This window comes from Pseudophryne corroboree, chromosome 2, assembly GCF_028390025.1.
Source record: "Pseudophryne corroboree isolate aPseCor3 chromosome 2, aPseCor3.hap2, whole genome shotgun sequence".
NCBI lineage: Eukaryota > Metazoa > Chordata > Amphibia > Anura > Myobatrachidae > Pseudophryne > Pseudophryne corroboree.
The window spans coordinates 93438562-93458051 of NC_086445.1; the positions used below are offsets into that span (position 1 = coordinate 93438562).

Genomic DNA, 19490 nt, shown 5'->3' on the forward strand with positions numbered 1-19490 from the left:
GCTTGTGATCGTTTGGTACCAATCCGCTGTCGCGCCATCATATCCCATTGTTATCCTGTGGATAACATGTGGACCCTGCCAGAGAATGTGGTTCTATGTGACTAACATCTGCCGCCTCTTTTACCTGCTACTGCATTGGACTGGTTAATGAAACTGAGCTCCAGTGCCTGGAGGTGGGGTTATAGAGGAGGTGGTGCAGTGCATCCTGGGAACAGTCAAAGCTTTAGCCTGTTGGTGCCCCGGATCAAGATCCAACTCTACACCCCAATGTATTCCCTGTGGAATCCCAGTGTACATCACAGAAAGAGATTTAGCCATGGTAAGTCTACCATAAATCTCCTTTTCTGGGTAGCAGCTAGGCAGCTACCATAGAAACGACCTTTCTTAGTACTGTAGCCAAACATCCATGAAGGTTGGAAGTGAGCATGTGACAGAGATGCCTGTTTCTGATGGATCTTTTGCACCCAGCATTGGATAAGAGTAAGCACTGATTCTATTCTGACATTTGCAACTGCTGATGGGCATTACCGTTGGGCATCACGATCGCACGGATACTCACATTAGCATAAGGTAGTAAATCTGTCTGCCACGCCCATATGCGCTTGCGGCCTCTTTGCGTTCGAGTCACAGTCAGGCCCTGTGTGTGCTTTGCGTTCGAGTCACAGTCAGGCCCTGTGTGTGCTTTGCGTTCGAGTCACAGTCAGGCTCTGTGTGTGATTGGCTATCAGTTTGCAGGTATTACTTCTCATTAGACTATTAATATCTGTCATTTTATATCTCATTAGACTATTAATATCTGTCATTTTATTTGCGAGTTTATAAATGTACGTTGGCCCACACCTTCTGCATCCTGTGTTCCAGGTGATTGAGTCACACTGACAGTCGCCACCCACACCCGGGTGATGAAACCCTATACTTCTGTGCAATACTCCCTGAGGACAGACCCAGCCTTTCAGACACAATAGATAAGGATAATCAGCCAAATCTCAGGGACTATCATTAAATTGTCCCTACTGTAGCGTTTGTTTAAGGTTTTATAAAGCATTTATTTTTTGTCCCATAGGCTTCAATTGTGTGTAGATTATAGAGATGATATTGCAGTTTATACAGATGATATCACATACATCCTTTCCCTCATATCCACTGAACTCTGAATTGTCCGTTGTTTCTTGCCAAATTATAAATAGGATTCCTTTTTTTGGCACGTGTCTCACTGTGCCTCTGTCATTTGACCTGTTCTGAATACATCATTCAGCTTATATATAGAACTGCTTACAACATGACCACAAGGCCTTAACATATATTTTATATGAATGAGCTCCTAGTCACATCAGATTTTATGCAGAACTGTCAAGAACTGTGATCACGGACATGAAGCAGTTTATACACAGCAGACTTCATGTCTTATGTAACAAACACAACAGGGACCCCTCTTGACACGCCAGGTCGCGTGAGAATCTTCTAGCATCAGGCGTTTTTTTTAGCTTATATTTTGCAGAAAATGTGTCTTCGTTGCAACACAATGTGAGTAGGAGGCACGAGGAGACTACACTGATTAATTTGATACATGACACTTGTATATCTGAGTGTGACTGAGTCTCTGCATCTGTATATGAAGTGCTACAATGTAGCAGCCGCAACTTTATTTCAATACAAGTTCTATTCTGCTCCATATACAGACTCAGCCACACACACATACAAGTGTCATATATCACATTTATCAGCACAGTCTCAACATGCGTCCTAGTTGCACTGCATTGCCACTAAGACGCATTTTTGGCAAAAAAAGACATCCAACATTAGCAGCGTTGCACAGGACTTGGCGGCTCACTCACGCCAGGCATCTTGCACTATATGGCGGATTGAGGCTATATGTATGAGGATTCATCTGTAGCAGTGTGAGATGTCTGCCGCGATTGATCCGCTAGGTCAAAAATGTGCCTTAGTCGCAATATGATGCAACTAGGACACACAGAGACTGCATTGATAAATTTGATATGCGACACGTATATGTGTGCGACTGAGGCTGTATACAAAACACAACTGCATCGTAGCACTTAATATACAGTTGCACACAGATATACAAGTGTTACAGTCTTCTAGTGTATCCTAGTCGCATCACATTGCAACTAAGACGCATTTTCGGAGGAAAAATATACACAAAAGATGTCCATCCTAGCAGAGTTGCACGGGAGCTGTTTGGTGCAACTGCAGAATTAGAGATATTAAAAAAGGGAAACGTTTTTCCCTTCATATTTGCAGTAAACCACATTATGACGTTAACCAGAGGTGCCCCCAGACCACTTTTGCGTACAGTACACACTTACCAAGTGGTTTGTAAGATCTTTCTTATGGAACACTGGCTTACCGGCAATGAGTATATGAATCCTGCAGCCTTGCCTCGGACCCTATAACACAAGTCACCACTATGCTGTATCTGTATAAAATGTAACTCACCCAGTAAGATTTCAGAGTAGATCCACTCTGCTCCATTGGACCTATCGTATAGTCCTGTCAGTCTGCCATATGTGTCTCCCAGCTGACGCGTTTCTTCTGAGGGTCTGAAATGTTTTAAATACAAATGGTTTAACCCCTTGACCGTGCATTTTGATTTACTGATTATCTAGTTATATAATATGTAGGAGTGATTATGCTGACAATACTGGTATGGCAGCGATGCCACTCCAGTTTCTCTTTCTCTCTCGCTCTCTCTCTCTCGCTCTTTCACTTTTTTGTTTTAGTTTTATTTAACGCTCATCACCCTAGTATCCAAATTCCAGTAGGGTTAGGTTGAGCCATAGTTGCCTGCTCTCGCGTATCATGCAGGAGGCTCTCGTTTCAGTCATAAATCTCCTGCTGCCCTGCTTTGTAGGTCAAATCTCCCGGATTCTTCCGATTCTGCCAGGAGTGACACAAATGAGTTTCTTTGCAAGAACAGTGATTTACTGTAGCTGCCCAGTAGTCACTGCTGACAACTCTCATTATCGCCGCTTGTGGGTACCCTGGAGAGAGAGACAGCAGCACATGATTTGTGAGTTATTGGGGCTAATTCAGACCTGATTGTAGCAGCAAATTTGTTAGCAGTTGGGCAATACCATGTGCTCTGCAGGTGTGGCAGATATAACAGTTGCAGAGAGAGTTAGATTTGGGGAGGTTATTTTGTTTCTGTGCAGAGTAAATACTGCCTGCTTTATTTTTACACTGCAACTGACCGTTTGAAGCCATTTTCGGGGAGTGGTAAGAAAAACGCAGGCACGTCCAGGCAAATGGAGGGCGGATGTCTGACGTCAAAGCCGTGACCATCATCTCTGGACCCGTCGCACAGGGTAAGTATGTCCAGGGCTGGTCTCGTTTTGTGTGAAACTTATTTAGCATAGCAGGGCAGCACAAGCGATCGCAGCCCTGCTATGCTAAAATACACTCCCCCATAGGCGGAGATTAGTTGATCGCACCAGCAGCAAAAAGTTGCTTGGTGCGATCAACTCAGAATGAGGACCATGGTTTTGTCCAACTGCTAACAAAATTTGCTGCTACGATCAGGTCTGAATTACCCCCATAGGGTCTTCTTATCTGTTCTACTGTGCACTCATCCATAGCTTGATGCTGCTGCTGCTGCTGAGCATTGATAGTTATTTTTCTGAAGTTAAATACTTTTGTTTAATTAGAGTATCTGGTGTCCATAATGATTTGGCTAATGCTGAAATGATATGGAAAACAGCACATTCAATAAATAAAGGTAGTGCCTACAAGATGAAGACGTCCAGTGTTTACAATAACATTTACTACATTGAAACCCTAATTTACTTATATGTTTAGTGAAGACTTCATTAGTTGCAAACAAGAAACCCTGTATTGCAGACAACAATGTTAGTATCAATACTTATTTATTACTAGTTATTTATCTAGCGCACACATATTCCACAGTGTTTTACAGAGAATATTTGGCCATTCACATCAGTCCCTGCCCCAGTAGACCTTACAATCTATATTCCCTATCACATGTACACGTACACACATTCATGCTAGGATTATTTTTGTTGTGAGTCAATTAACCCATACCTCCCAAATGTCCCGATTTTCGCGGGACAGTCCCATTTTTTGGGGGACTGTCCCGCTGTCCCACCTGCAGGCCGCAGTGTCCCACAGTGGGAAAGGAGGGGGTAGTTGGCAGGCTCCTGTCAGTCGCTGCTCTGGCTGAGCAACGGTGAATAGACGCTGTGCACATGCAGTGTCTATACACGGGAGACGAAGGGATTGGGGGCATGCCAGCAACTCATAGAGCACTGGGCATGACCCCACAGTGACAGAAAATGGGGGCATGGCTCACGATCGCAGCACTCTTGGGAAGACACGTCCCCTTTCTGTAGACCACGCCCCTTTTCGTCTGAAGTCCCTCCTTACCATCTCCCGATGTTGGGAGGTATGATTAACCTACCAGTATATTTTTGGATATTTGCAAAACATTCCAAAATATACTAATATATACTTTGCGCGGCACATCGTAGTGTAGTACGTCCCTGATTCTAGTTTTCAAAAGTAGGCAAGTATGGGTTGAGCCCCATTGCATTCCAATGCAGGGACATTACTTTTTAGAGGAGAGGGAACATACAGTGTTTTGGAGGTTTTTTTGCAGCCCCACTCCCCACATAGGGGGTCATTCCGAGTTGATCGCACGTAGCAACTTTTTGCTGCCTGTGCGATCAACTAGACACCGCCTATGGGGGAGGTTTTTTTTTGCATAGCAGGGCTGCGATCGCTTGTGCAGCCCTGCTATGCAAAAACAGTTTTGTGTAAAACAAGACCAGGGTAAGAGTTACTTATCTTGTGCGATCAATCCAGGGCTGCAGGTCCCGGAATTGACGTCAGACATCCGCCCTCCAAACGCCTCGACACGCCTGCTTTCGGATTTTCACGCCCAGAAAATGGTGAGTTGACGCCACGGAACGCCTACCTCCTGTCAATCTTCTTGCGGTCGCTGCTGCGTCTGCTTTCTTCGCTAGCGGCGTCGCTGCAGTCGCCGGGCAACGACGCACCTGCGCAATGCAGGCGCAGCGCATGCACAGTTCCGAGCCGATCGCACGGCTGCGAGGAAGCGCAGCGTGCGATCAGGTCGGAATCACCCCCATAGAGCTTGTGTTTTGCACCAAACATACTGGGCCAGGTAACTTTATGACAGGTGGACCCCTTAGCACTGTCTGATGCTAGCTACCAACATAGGCTGGTGACATTGGGGTGATTCAGACTTGATCGCTGCTGTGCGATTTCGCACAGCGGGCGATCAGACACAGACTGCGCATGCGTATGCACCGCAATGGGCAGGCGTGTTGCACGGCTACAAAGCGGATCGCCGCTCAGCGATGGGTTTGTGCGAATGATCCATTCGCACGGGCGTTCGCAAGAAGATTGAGAGGAAGAAGGCGTTTGTGGGTGGTAACTGACCGTTTTCAGGGAGTGTTTGGAATAACACAGGCGTGTCCAAGCATTTGCAGGGCGGGTGTCTGACATCAAATCCGGTCCTGGACAGGCTGATGTGATCGCAGCGGCTGAGTAAGTCCTGGGCTGCGCAGAGACTGCACAAGATCTGTTTGTACAGCTCTGCTACACATGCGTTCGCACACTTGCACAGCTAAAATACACTCCCCCTGTAGGCACCGACTATCCGATCGCAGGGCTGCAAAAATCGCTGCCCAGCGATCAGGTCTGAATTACCCCCTTCGTCCCCCTGCTTTAGGGTGTAACAGCAACTACTGTGTAGCGCTGGTTGTTTTTTTATGCGGTGGGGTGGTGGGAGGTCTGTGTTTTATTTTGTTTGGTTTTTTATTATATATTTTAAAACACAAGATGTGACCATTGGAATCATCCGTGACTAAACCTGCACCAAGCTTATCGATGTGCAAAAGTATTTCTCCTAAAAGGCAGATCTAGTGTTACTGTACCTCTAATTCTACCTCCGCATTTCTGAGGGGCTTGCTTAACTTAGCTGTGCAGCACTTGTAAGTGAATGTCCCCAATCCACCTCTCCAGACGCAATGTAAGATAGGCCGACAGACTCCAGGTGCAGGTTTTAGTGCATGAGCCGTGCACCAAAGTGCATTATTACATGGTGCAAGTGGATTCCTGTCCAACTGTAAATTAAGCTCCCAGTCTGTACAACTTCCGTGAGAATAGTTACTGAACACGTCATATAGATACGTCCATCACTTCTTGATAAGCTTTCAAGCTTCATTCACCTTCTGGTAATGCGCCTTAGGGCTTGTTCCAATTAAGATGTTAGAAACGTTTGCAGACATTTTCCCATGTTGAGTGCTGACACAAGGAAACCTCTCCCAAAGTGCTGCGGGCACATGAAGTACTAAACACGGCAATGTGAGAAAGTAGTGCAGGCAGAGGTCCATGCATTGTCTGTGACCTGCGTTCAGTGCTGGTTCCGAACGTTGTGACTAGGGTGCACCAGGAGACTGTGCTGATTAATTTGCTATGTGACACTGTTATATCTGGATGCGACTGTGTCTCTGAATCTGCATACTATTGGGGTAATTCCGACCTGAACGCTGGGCAGCGATTTTTGCAGCCTTGCGATCAGATAGTCGCCGACCACGAGGGGAGTGCATTTTAGCTGTGTAAGTGTGCGATCGCATGTATAGCAGAGCTGCACACACTGATTTTGTACAGTCTCTGCGCAGCCCAGGACTTACTCAGCCGCTGTGATCACATCAGGCTGTCCAGGACCGGAATTGACGTCAGACACCCGCCCTGCAAACGCTTGGACACGCCTGCATTTTTCCAGACACTCTCTGAAAACGGTCAGTTGCCACCCACAAACGCCCTCTTCCTGTCAATCTCCTTGCGAACGCCCGTGCAAATGGATCCTTCGCATAGCTGACCGGCGATCCGCTTTGCAGCCGTCTGTCGCGCCTGCGCATTGTGGAGCATACGCATGCGCAGTTTGGATCTGATCGCTTGCTGTGCGAAAATGCACAGCAACGATCAGGTTCGAATGACCCCCTAAGTGCTACAATGTAGCAGCCGCAGCTTTTTTCTATGCCAGGTCCCCTGTGCTTCTTATACAGTATCCGTCTTACACATATACAAGTGTCACTTATGAAACAGCACAGTCTCCTGGTGCGTCCTAGTTGTATCTCGTTGCGGCTAAGTCACATTTTCAGCCAAAAAAAAAGACGCCTAACACTAACGCTAGCTGAGTTGCATGGGACCTGACGGATCACTCACACCAGGCATCTCCCGCTGCGTGGCGTGTTGAGGCTACATGTATGAGGACACATCTGTACAATAACTGACAGAGATTGCCGCTGCGTACAGAATGAGCTACGGGGGTCATTCAGATCTAATCACTGGGCTGCAAATTTTGCTATCCCATGTTCACATAGTCGCCGCCTCCAGGGGGAGTGTAAATTCGTTGTGCAAGTGTGCAATCCTATGTGTATGCCGAGCTGCTAAAATCCACTTTGTGCAGTCTCTGCGCAGCCCAGGACTTACTCCTCCAGTGCGATCACATCAGGCTGATCGGGGCCGGAGCTGACATCCGACACCCTCCCTGAAAAAGCTTGGACACGCCTGCGTTTTTCCGAACATTCCCAGTAAACGGTCAGTTGCCCACCCACAAACAGCTTCCTCTTGTCAATCACCTTGCAAACACCTGTGCGAATGGAATTTTCGCACCACCCCATCGCTGCCCGGTAATGCCGTTGTTGTTGTTGTCTGGTGCGCGTGCACATTGCGGTGCATATGCATGCGCATTTAGTACCTGATCGCCAGATGTGCGAAAACGAACAGCACCAATCAGATCTGGATGACTCCCTATGTTCTGACGGACCACACTTTTTTTCGGGAAATGGGTGCTTTGGGCTGTGACCATGCATTCGCAAAGAAAAGCCTCATTTTGAGGGGCTTCTGCAAGCCCAGACACTAGTGATAACGGGATCCGGTCTGAAGATCGACAGTGTCTAGGTCGACAATGTTTAGGTCGACCACTATAGGTCGACAGTCACTAGGTCGACATGGACGGAAGGTCGACAGGGTTTCTAGGTCGACATGTGCTAGGTCGACAGGTCTAAAGGTCGACATGAGTTTTTTTTAAAAAAAAAATATTTTTGAATTTTTTCATACTTAACGATCCACGTGGACTACGATTGGAACGGTAAAGTGTGCCGAGCGAAGCGGTAGCAGAGCGAAGGCACCATGCCCGAAGCATGGCGAGCGAAGCGAGCCATGCGTGGGGACGCGGTGCACTAATTTGGGATCCCGGTCACTCTACGAAGAAAACGACACCAAAAAAATAAAAAATCCTCATGTCGACCTTTAGACCTGTCGACCTAGCACATGTCGACCTAGAAACCCTGTCGACCTTCCATCCATGTCGACCTAGTGACTGTCGACCTATAGTGGTCGACCTAGACACTGTCGATTTGATGAACCACACCCAGTGATAACAGCTGCTTCTGCAGACGGAACCCCAGTGGGAGGGGCAGGCTTCCACTGTCAGTCACATGGGTTTTCTGCACACTACAGCAGATTCTCGCGTTTGCATATGGAAGATAGTAGACTGCTATGGGTATACAAAAAACTGATTGCACTTGTGTCCGAATCATGACCGATACATGAAAGCGCAGATAGTGTTCACTCTAGGAGTGAAAAGGGGCAGGGCGCCGGACTCCGGGGGCACATGTGCGCCGCGCGCGCGTCCGAAATGGGGGCGCGGCCACGCAAATTAGGGGGCGTGGCCACGCCTCCGTCATTTTAGGGGGCGGTGCGGCCCACAAACGCTACTATAGAGAGCGTCTGTGGCCGGCGACGTCACTGTTGGGCTTCCCCCAGCCATCTCCCAATGCGTGAATGGATGCCGCGCGCATGCGCACGGCATCTATACACGCCGGGAGGGCATGGAGCGGGCGGCTGTTCTAGCAGGGCGCCGCAAAAGGGGCAGGGCGGGTATTGCCTGTTAAAAAACGGGCAGGGCGCGGCGCCCTGCTAAAACAGCCTAGAGTGAACACTACGCAGATTTGAAAGATGGAGTACTGGCTTTTTTTCTCGGGCCGTATAGAAGTATGCATGTGTATATGATACTTGTATAAATATACCATTATAGTTTCTTTACTATTTTAACAAGATTAATACATACTGTTAGTACATTATGTCATTTTAGTTACAGTGATATTTTATTGCAGGGACGAAAGTGAAAACAATTAAAGCAGAAGACATCCCATGCACTCAGCTGTCTATGTCCTTGTTTGATTGCTTGTACAAGGAGAACATTGTCCGGGAAGGCGGATGTATTACAAAGTGTCTGGATGAATATATGGACGACTTCACTATTTCAGACGAACTTCGCAAGGTACATGGGAGTATTATCAGACCCAAATCCTTTTCTAAATGATATTAGCAATAGATTTACCATAATCTTTATCTGCAAAATTATATAATCGCACAAATTCAGCACAGAGTAAATACCTGGCAGACATACGGAATATTTAGGCTAATCATTTCTACATATGCTCTTATATTGATCAGTAGGTTTGTCCAAACATTGGTCCTAAGTCAAACCTTATCGCAGCAGCAAAATTGTTCTCTAATGGGCAAAACCATGTTGCACTGTGAGTGGGGCAGATGTAACATGTGCAGAGAGAGTTAGATTTTGGTGGGGGTGTTCAAACTGAAATCTAAAATGCAGTGTAAAAATAAAGCAGCCAGTATTTACTCTACACAGAAATAAACTAACCCACCCAAATCTAAATCTCTCTGCACATGTTACATCTGCCCCACCTGCAGTGCAACATGGTTTTGCCCAGTAGAGAACAATTTTTTTTCAGACCTGATCGCAGCAGCAAATTTGATAGCTAATGGGCAAAACCATGTGCAGAGAGAGAGTTAGATTTGGGTGGGTTATATTGTTTCTGTGCAGGGTAAATACTGGCTGCTTTATTTTTACACTGCAATTTTAGATTTCAGTTTGAACACCCCCCCACCCAAATCTAACTCTCTCTGCACATGTTTTATCCCCCCCCCCCCTCCCCATCCTGCAGTGCACATGGTTTGCCCACTAGCTAACAAATTTGCTGCTGCGATCAGGTCCGAATTACCCCCTATATTTGCTGCTGTAAATGTCCAAGATTTAAGCAACTGACCATTTGTACATTACCAACTATCAGTTGTATAGTGTATAAGAGGATACATTCTAAGTACTTTTATACTGTCTAAGAACAGGAATTTCCCTGGAATTGCATCATTTGTCAGTGTTATCACTTGGGTACTCATAAATTTTCTCATACTTCCTAGAGGATGCTGGGGACACTTCAAGAACCATGGGGTATAGACGGGATCCGCAAGAGACATGGGCACACTATAAGACTTTGAATGGGTGTGAACTGGCTCCTCCCTCTATGCCCCTCCCCCAGACTCCAGTTAGATTCTGTGCCCAGTGAGACTGGATGCACACTGAGGAGCTCTCCAGAGTTTCTCAGAAAAAAGACTTAGGTTTATTATTTTCAGGGAGACCTGCTGGCAACAGGCTCCCTGCATCGTGGGACTGAGGGGAGAGAAGCAGACCCACTTCTCTGAGTTTAAAGGCTCTGCCTCTTAGGCTACTGGACACCATTAGCTCCAGAGGGTTCGATCACTTGGTATGCCTAGCTGCTTGTTCCCGGAGCCACGCCGTCACCCCCCTCACAGAGCCAGAAGACAGAAGTCAGATGAGAATAGGAAGATCAGAAGACTTCAGTGACGCAAAAGACTGCTTTTGAGGTACCGCGCAGCGGCCGCGCTGCGCGCCATGCTCCCACATAAGAACGGCACTGCAGGGCGCAGGGGGTGCACCCTGGGCAGCATAGGACCCTCAAATAGCACTGGCAGATGTGTAAACAGTGCCTAGGCACTAATTACGGACCCCTGCTAGTATAAATATGTATTTTAAGCGGGACTGAAGCGCGCCATGAAGGGGACGTGGCTTAGCCCTCACAGCTCTGACCAGCGCCATTTTCTCTTCACAGAAGCTGCAAAGACGCTGAGCCTGGCCTCCCACACTACTGTAACAAATAACAGGGTGCAAAACGGGGGGCACAAGTGATTTGGTGCTAATTATTTAAATATAAAGAGCTAACGGGTCTGGGCAGTCTTTTACTCGCTGCAGTACCGGGATAGGCGCTGGGTTGTGAGCTGGCAGAACTCCCTCTGGGTCTCTCTTACAGGCTTTGTTGTGGGTCTGTCTCCTATAGCCCCAGTGTAGTTGTGGGTGTCGGTACGTGTGTGTCGACATGTCTGAGGCTGAGTGCTCTTCCCAGGAGGAGGCTGGAGTGGGGACTGAAAATACTGTGAGTGACCGTGTCGGCACCACCGACGGATGATTGGGTAAATATGTTGAGTGTTTTGAATGCAAATGTGACTCGGTTGACTAAGAGATTTGATAAATCTGAGTCTAAGAACCAGACATGGAGAAAATCCATGGAGGATGCATTGTCACAAGCTCAGGCCCCTTCGGGGTCACAGAAACGTGCATTTACCCAGATAGCAGATACAGATACCGACACGGACTCTGATTCCAGTGTCGACTATAGTGATGCCAGATTAAATCCAAAACTGGCTAAGAGCATTCAGTACATGATTGTGGCAATAAAAGAAGTGTTGCATATAATAGAGGACCCTGCTGTTCCTGATACTAGGGTCTGTATGTATAAAGGAAAGAAACCTGAGGTAACGTTTCCTCCCTCTCATGAACTGAACGCTCTTTTCGAAAAAGCTTGGGAAAATCCTGACAAGAAGATACAGGTTCCCAAAAGAATTCCAGTGGCATATCCGTTTCCATTTGGGGACAGGGAAAATTGGGAGTCAACCCCCACAGTAGACAAAGCTTTATCGCGTCTATCCAAAAAAGGTGGCGCTTCCGTCTCCTGACACGGCAGCCCTAAAGGATCCTGCGGATCGTAAGCAGGAAAATACATTAAAATCCATTTATGTCACTACAGGTGCACTACTCAGGCCTGCCGTTGCTTCGGCATGGGTGAGTAGCGCTATTGAAAAGTGGGCAGATAACTTGTCATCTGAGGTAGATACCTTAGACAGGGATAGCGTGCTTTTGACTCGGGGTCATATCAGGGACGCTGCAGCATATTTGAAAGAAGCTGTAAGGGATATTGGCCTTTTGGGATCAAGGGCCAATGCCATGGCAGTCTCCGCAAGGAGAGCATTGTGGATTCATCAATGGAATGCTGATGCTGACTCTAAGAAGGCGATGGAGTCGTTACCGTTTAACGGTAGTGTCCTGTTTGGTGACGGCCTCACTGACCTGGTGTCTACGGCTACCGCGGGTAAGTCGTCATTTTTACCTTATGTTCCTGCACAACAGAAGAAAATGCCTTACTATCAGATGCAGTCCTTTCGGCCCAATAAATTCAAAAAAGGACGAGGGTCCTCCTTCCTTGCTGCAAGAGGAAGGGGAAAAAGGTCACAGGCTGTGGCAAGTTCCCAAGAGCAGACGTCCTCTCCGGCTTCTACCAAATCCACCGCATGACGCTGGGGCTCCTCTGCATCGGTGGGGGCACATCTCAAACTTTTCAGTCAGGTCTGGGTGCACTCGGACCTGGATCCTAGGATAGTAGAAATGGTAACCCAAGGGTACAAATTAGAGTTTCAAGACGTGCCCCCTCACCGATTTTTCAAATCGGCCTTGCCAGCTTCTCTTCTAGAAAGGGAGGTAGTATGCGCTGCGATACTAAAGTTGTGTCAAAATCAAGTAATAGTCCCGGTACCCTCGTCACAACAGGGGGAAGGCTTTTATTCGAGCCTGTTTGTGGTCCCAAAGCCGGATGGCTCAGTCAGACCGATTCTGAACCTAAAATCCCTCAATTTCTTTCTAAAAAAATTCAAATTCAAGATGGAATCTCTCTGAGCAGTGATCTCCAGTCTGGAAGAGGGGGATTTTATGGTGTCAGTCGACATAAAGGATGCCTACTTACACGTCCCCATATATCCTCCACATCAGGCTTACCTGAGGTTTGCTGTTCAGGATTGTCATTACCAATTTCAGACGTTGCCATTTGGTCTATCCACGGCTCTGAGGATTTTCACCAAAGTAATGGCGGAAATTATGGTTCTCCTGCGCAAGCAGGGAATCACAATTATCCCGTTCTTGGACGATCTCATAAAGGCGAGGTCCAAAGAACAATTGCTGGAAAATGTTGCCCTTTCACTGACGATTCTGCAACAACATGGGAGGTCATTCCGAGTTGTTCGCTCGCAAGGCGATTTTAGCAGAGTTGCTCACGCTAAGCCGCCGCCTACTGGGAGTGAATCTTAGCATCTTAAAATTGCGAACGAAGTATTCGCAATATAGCGATTACACACCTTGTAGCAGTTTCTGAGTAGCTTCAGACTTACTCGGCATCTGCGATCAGTTCAGTGCTTGTCGTTCCTGGTTTGACGTCACAAACACTCCCAGCGTTCGCCCAGACACTCCTCCGTTTCTCCGGCCACTCCTGCGTTTTTTCCGGAAACGGTAGCGTTTTTTCCCACACGCCCATAAAACGGCCTGTTTCCGCCCAGAAACACCCATTTCCTGTCAATCACACTACGATCGCCTGAGCGAAGAAAAAGCAGTGAGTAAAAATCCTAACTTCATAGCAAATTTACTTGGCGCAGTCGCAGTGCGGACATTGCGCATGCGCACTAAGCGGAAAATCGCTGCGATGCAATGAAATTTACAGAGCGAACAACTCGGAATGAGGGCCATGGTTGGCTCCTAAATTTGCCAAAATCACAGTTGGTCCCGACGACACGGCTGTCGTTCCTGGGTATGATTCTGGATACAGAATTGCAGAGAGTTTTTCTTCCAGTGGAAAAGGCTCTGGAAATACAGAACATGGTAAAACAGATTCTGAAACCAGCAAGGGTGTCAGTTCTTCAATGCACTCGGTTGCTGGGGAAGATGGTGGTGGCCTACGAGGCCATTTCGTATGGCAGGTTCCATGCCAGGGTGTTTCAGTGGGACCTGTTGGACAAGTGGTCCAGGTCTCACCTGGACATGCACCGGAAAATATTCCTATCTTCCAGGACCAGAATCTCCCTTCTGTGGTGGTTGCACAGTTCTCATCTTCTGGAGGGACGCAGGTTCGGGATTCAGGATTGGATCCTGGTGACCACAGATGCAAGCCTCCAAGGCTGGGGAGCAGTCACACAGGGGAGACATTTTCAGGGAAAATGGTCAAGCCAGGAAGCTTGTCTGCACATAAACATTCTGGAATTAAGGGCCATTTACAACGGCATTCTGCAAGCAGAACATCTTCTTCGCGGTCTGCCCGTCTTGATTCAGTCAGACAACGTAACAGCAGTGGCGTACATAAACCGCCAGGGCGGAACAAGGAGCAGAGCGGCAATGGCCGAGGCCACGAAGATTCTTTGCTGGGCGGAAAGACATGCCAGCGCTCTGTCAGCAGTCTTCATTCCAGGAGTGGACAACTGGGAAGCAGACTTCCTCAGCAGACACGATCTCCATCCGGGAGAGTGGGGTCTTCATCAAGAGGTCTTTGCAGAAGTGACAAGTCGTTGGGGAATTCCTCAAATAGACATGATGGCGTCCCACCTCAACAGGAAAGTTCAGAGATATTGTTCCAGGTCAAGGGACCCTCAAGCGATAGCGGTGGACGCCCTAGTGACACCGTGGGTGTTTCCGTCGGTATATGTCATGGGTCTTCATCCTGTGGCCCTCCAGCTGCTGTGAAACTACACATCCCAGCATGCCCTGCCACAGTTTTGCTATTAAGGTATGCTAAAACTGAGGCAGGGCATGCTGGGATATGTAGTTCCACAGCAGCTGGAGGGTCGCAGGTTGAAGACCCATGGTATATGTGTTCCCTCCACTTCCACTCATTCCAAGGGTGATAAAGATTATAAGAAGAACAAGGGTTCAGGCGATACTCATTGTTCCGGATTGGCCAAAAAGGGCCTGGTATCCAGATCTTTCAGGAGTTGCTCATAGAAGATCCGTGGCCTCTTCCTCTTCGGGAGGACCTGTTACAACAGGGGCCGTGCGTGTATCAAGACTTACCGCGGCTGCGTTTGACGGCATGACCTAGCCCGGAAGGGTATTCCCAGCGAAGTCATTCCCACTCTTCTTCAGGCTAGAAAAGAAGTAACGGCAAAGCATTACCACCGTATTTGGAGGAAATATGTGTCTTGGTGTGAATCCAAGAAGGCTCCTACGGAAGAATTTCAACTGGGGCGTTTGCTCCATTTTTTGCAAGCAGGTGTGGATGCGGGCCTGAAGTTAGGCTCCATTAAAGTTCAGATTTCGGCCTTGTCGATCTTTTTTCAGAAAGAATTGGCCTCCCTTCCAGAAGTTCAGACCTTCGTGAAGGGCGTGCTGCACATCCAACCTCCATTTGTGCCTCCTGTGGCACCGTGGGATCTTAATGTGGTATTGCAGTTCCTGCAATCACATTGGTTTGAACCTTTGCGTAAGGTTGACTTGAAATTCCTTACTTGGAAAGTGGTCATGTTGTTGGCCTTGGTATCCACAAGGCGGGTGTCTGAGTTGGCGGCTTTGTCTCACAAAAGCCCCTATTTAATCTTCCATGCTGATAGAGCGGAGTTGCGAACTCGTCAGCAATTTCTGCCAAAAGTGGTTTCATCATTTCACGTGAACCAGCCTATTGTGGTGCCAGTGGCTACTGACGCCTTGGCGTAATCGAAGTCTCTCGATATGGTCAGAGCATTAAAAATCTATGTCGCCAGAACGGCTCAGATTAGGAAAACAGAGGCTCTGTTTGTCCTGTGGGCTCCCAACAAAATTGGGGCTCCTGCTTCTAAGCAGACTATTGCACGCTGGATCTGTAATATGATTCAGCAGGCTCATTCTACGGCTGGATTGCCGTTACCGAAATCGGTGAAGGCCCATTCTACCAGAAAGGTGGGCTCTTCCTGGGCGGCTGCCCGAGGGGTCTTGGCGTTACAACTTTGCCGAGCTGCTACTTGGTCGGGTTCAAACACCTTTGCGAAGTTCTACAAGTTTGATACCCTGGCTGAGGCGGACCTCTTGTTTGGTCAATCGGTGATGCAGAGTCATCCGCACTCTCCCGCCCATTCTAGAGCTTTGGTATAAACCCCATGGTTCTTGAAGTGTCCCCAGCATCCTCTAGGACGGGTGGCCAACCAGTCAGAGACAAAGAGCCAAGAAATCATGTTAGGTACATCAAAGAGCCAACTTCGAGCCGAAGGCGCACTTGCAAAAATGGGGTGTGACCTTGTGCCTGCTAGGCCACGCCCCTGGTATAAAATACATCGAAAAAGCCAGATCCAACATAAAATACAATGAAAAAGCCACTTCCCTTCTACATCAAATAATTGATAAAGCCAAATCCGCATAAAATATATTGAAAAGCCAGATTCACATAATACACTTCAGTTCCCCCATGTGTCCCTCCAGCCAGCACCCGCCTGTGTCACTCCAGCCAGCACCCGCCTGTGTCACTCCAGCCAGCACCCGCCTGTGTCACTCCAGCCAGCACCCGCCTGTGTCACTCCAGCCAGCACTCGCCTGTGTCACTCCAGCCAGCTCCCCCGTGTGTATTTGGCTCCCTCAGTTCTCAGTCTACGTAGTGCTGCTGCATGTCTGGCTGGAGTGCAGCGGTTTACAGATCTCTTTGAGAGTTGGGAGCCACATTTGAATATAGAAAGAGCCGCATGTGGCTCAAGAGCCACGCGTTGGCCACCACTGCTCTAGGATGTATGAGAAAATAGGATTTTAATACCTACCGGTAAATCCTTTTCTCTTAGTCCGTAGAGGATGCTGGGCGCCCGTCCCAGTGCGGGCTGTATCTGCAGTTTGGTTATAGTTACGCTCATGTTGCGTTGAGTTCAGTCAGTCTGTGACTGTTGTTGGTCATGCCGTTGCATGCGTTGTTATTGATTGCCATGTTGTACGGCGTGTTTGAGGTGTGAGCTGGTATGTATCGCACCTTAGTTTTAAAATAATTATATAAATCCTTTTCCTCGAAATGTCCGTCTCCCTGGGCACAGTTCCTATAACTGGAGTCTGGGGGAGGGGCATAGAGGGAGGAGCCAGTTCACACCCATTCAAAGTCTTATAGTGTGCCCATGTCTCCTGTGGATCCCGTCTATACCACATGGTTCTTGAAGTGTCCCCAGCATCCTCTACGGACTAGGAGAAAAGGATTTATCGGTTGGTATTAAAATCCTATTATTTCCCCTCTTACCATTGTTTTCTCCGTGTCTGTTTGTATTAGGTGCTACTTCTGGAAGACTCTGAAAAGTTTGACATTTTCAGCCCATCAGATAGAGAAGAGTTTCTCTTCCTTCTTTTCAAGCACCTGTGTCTTGGGGGAGCCGTCTGCCAGTTTGAAGATACAATTGATCCATATTTGGAAACCACAAAATCAATATACAAAGAGCTACTGAGGTAAGACAGTGGCATCTACATGCTTTAATACAGGCCATGGAAAATGCTCCGAAAAACTAGGAGATAGCAGTACATTTTATGGGACAGAGGAGCAGATGTATTAAGCCTGGAGAAGTGATAAAGCAGTGATAAGTGCAAGGTGATAACGCACCAGCCAATCAGCTCCAATATGTAAAATGACAGGAGCTGATTGGCTGGTGCGTTATCACCTTCCACTAATCACTGCTCTATCGTTTCTCCAGGCTTAATACATCTGCCCCAGAATGCAGGTGTGGTCTATGAACTATAATCTATGCAAGTTATGAGGGGTGACTTGTACCCCTGTTACACAGCTTTGAAAAACACGAGTTTTGCATCAACCCAGGATTTCTGGCAGTGGAAAATGTTCCCTGCAAAATATCCTGGGTCCAGTTTCCTGGGAATTCAACCCACAGAGCTTGCAGGGTTGGACTCGGGAAGGACCCGGGTTGGAGGATTGAGGGACCCGGGACCCATATACAGCGATGAGAAAGCCCATACCTCCCAACCTCAGCGTCCCGCGGGTGGTCGGCTGGTTGGTGGATATGGTGCATGATGTCTCCACTGCTCTCTGCCCTGCTATCCAGACAGCAGCATTGCCGCAGTGCACAGAGACGGAGGCTGTGGGCAGCCCAGCAGCTGCCATAGTGCTGGGATTGCCACCATCACGTTATGTGCTGCCCTGGGGTCTTGGTCTGTGGATTTCCCAACGCTTGGAGATTATGTCGTCTCCAAGCACCAGCCCAAAAGAGACCACCCATGTGCAATGTGAATGATGACGACCTGGGTATATCCCAGGGTCGGCGTCGCTTGGAAACAGGATAAATCCCGGGTCTGCCCCAGCTTGAAACCGTGTTCCAAATCCCGGGTCAGACCGGGGACTTTTGTTTAAAAGCGGTATTATTCAAATAGAATATTTCGATTAGTATATTGTTCCCTTATTAATTGTGTTAAACCAATCAATACTTCATGGAGGGAATATCCAATCAGTAAATAGCTGGGGAAAGCCTTCGAGAGATCATCCAAAGAGTAGAGATGTTGCCCATAGCAACCTATCTGCTTTTACCTATCATTTTATAGAATGTACTTGATGTTAGCTAGAAGCGAATTGGTTGCTTTGGGCAACTTCTCCACTCTTTTTCTTTAGAAGGTTGGACATCTCCCCCTAGATGTGAAACGCGTTTAGCTTTCTGGAACTGCATTTGTACTTCAGCTTTCAGGTGATTGTTGGCCAATGGCTATTTTCATGCAGATACAGACCTTAGATCCATCTAAAAACCGATCATATGCCATGTAGGTTACCCCTTGTATATTTTCCTTTAGTCTAGCAGTGCTATTGATATTCAAATTCCATAATAAGTTTTCCTCAGCTAATCATGGAGTTTGATGTTTTTACCTGTAAATCCTATTGGCTGGAAAATCTTTTTGGCTAATGACCCTCTTTGCATGCGTGTGATAGTACTGGCCAATCAGAATGGTCCTCCTGCACAGTTGCCAATAAAGCATATCTGCAAAATTTGTCCATTTAGGGCTAAATCTATCTTTTCCAGAATGACTGGATATAGGCTTATGCGGCAGGCACAAGGGTTAAAATCTATCTTTGTGGACTGTAGACGGGGCAGTAAAGGACCTGTCTGGGCCCATGTACTTTTCAGGGGTGTGACCTAATCATGGAAGGCGTGGCCCTGCACACTTAGAACCCCCTCCTCCCCCAGAAAAAATAGTACTTTAAGTGCCTAGCTGACCACACTGCAGCTCAGCACACAGCAGGGTTGAGGAGAAGAGCTGCAAGTGCTGCTGCCAGGTAAGGAGCGGGAGTGGTACTTGGGCCCTCCATCAGGCCTGGAAAAATAGTACCACCCCCCTCTTGGCACCACTAACCGTAGATGCTTCATTCAACCTGTGTGAAAAAAACATTGATTTGAATTCCAATGACTTTGAATAAGAGTCGCGCCAGTGCAGCTGTCCATATGTTGAGTTACATTATAGGACTTATTTAGAGTTGAACGTTCATTAGTATTTCTCTAACGTCCTAAGTGGATGCTGGGGA

The 19490-nt window shown here is 47.6% G+C and overlaps 1 protein-coding gene across 1 annotated transcript in view; it reads left to right on the forward strand.

The window, feature by feature from the left end:
* Positions 1 to 19490, forward strand: part of CFAP300 (cilia and flagella associated protein 300) — a 158367-nt gene that overhangs the window by 86342 nt on the left and 52535 nt on the right. Inside the window, exons 4-5 of the mRNA XM_063957013.1 lie at positions 9186 to 9352; positions 17250 to 17422. Coding sequence (XP_063813083.1) covers positions 9186 to 9352; positions 17250 to 17422 — 340 coding nt within the window. The remainder of the gene's footprint in view (positions 1 to 9185; positions 9353 to 17249; positions 17423 to 19490) is intronic.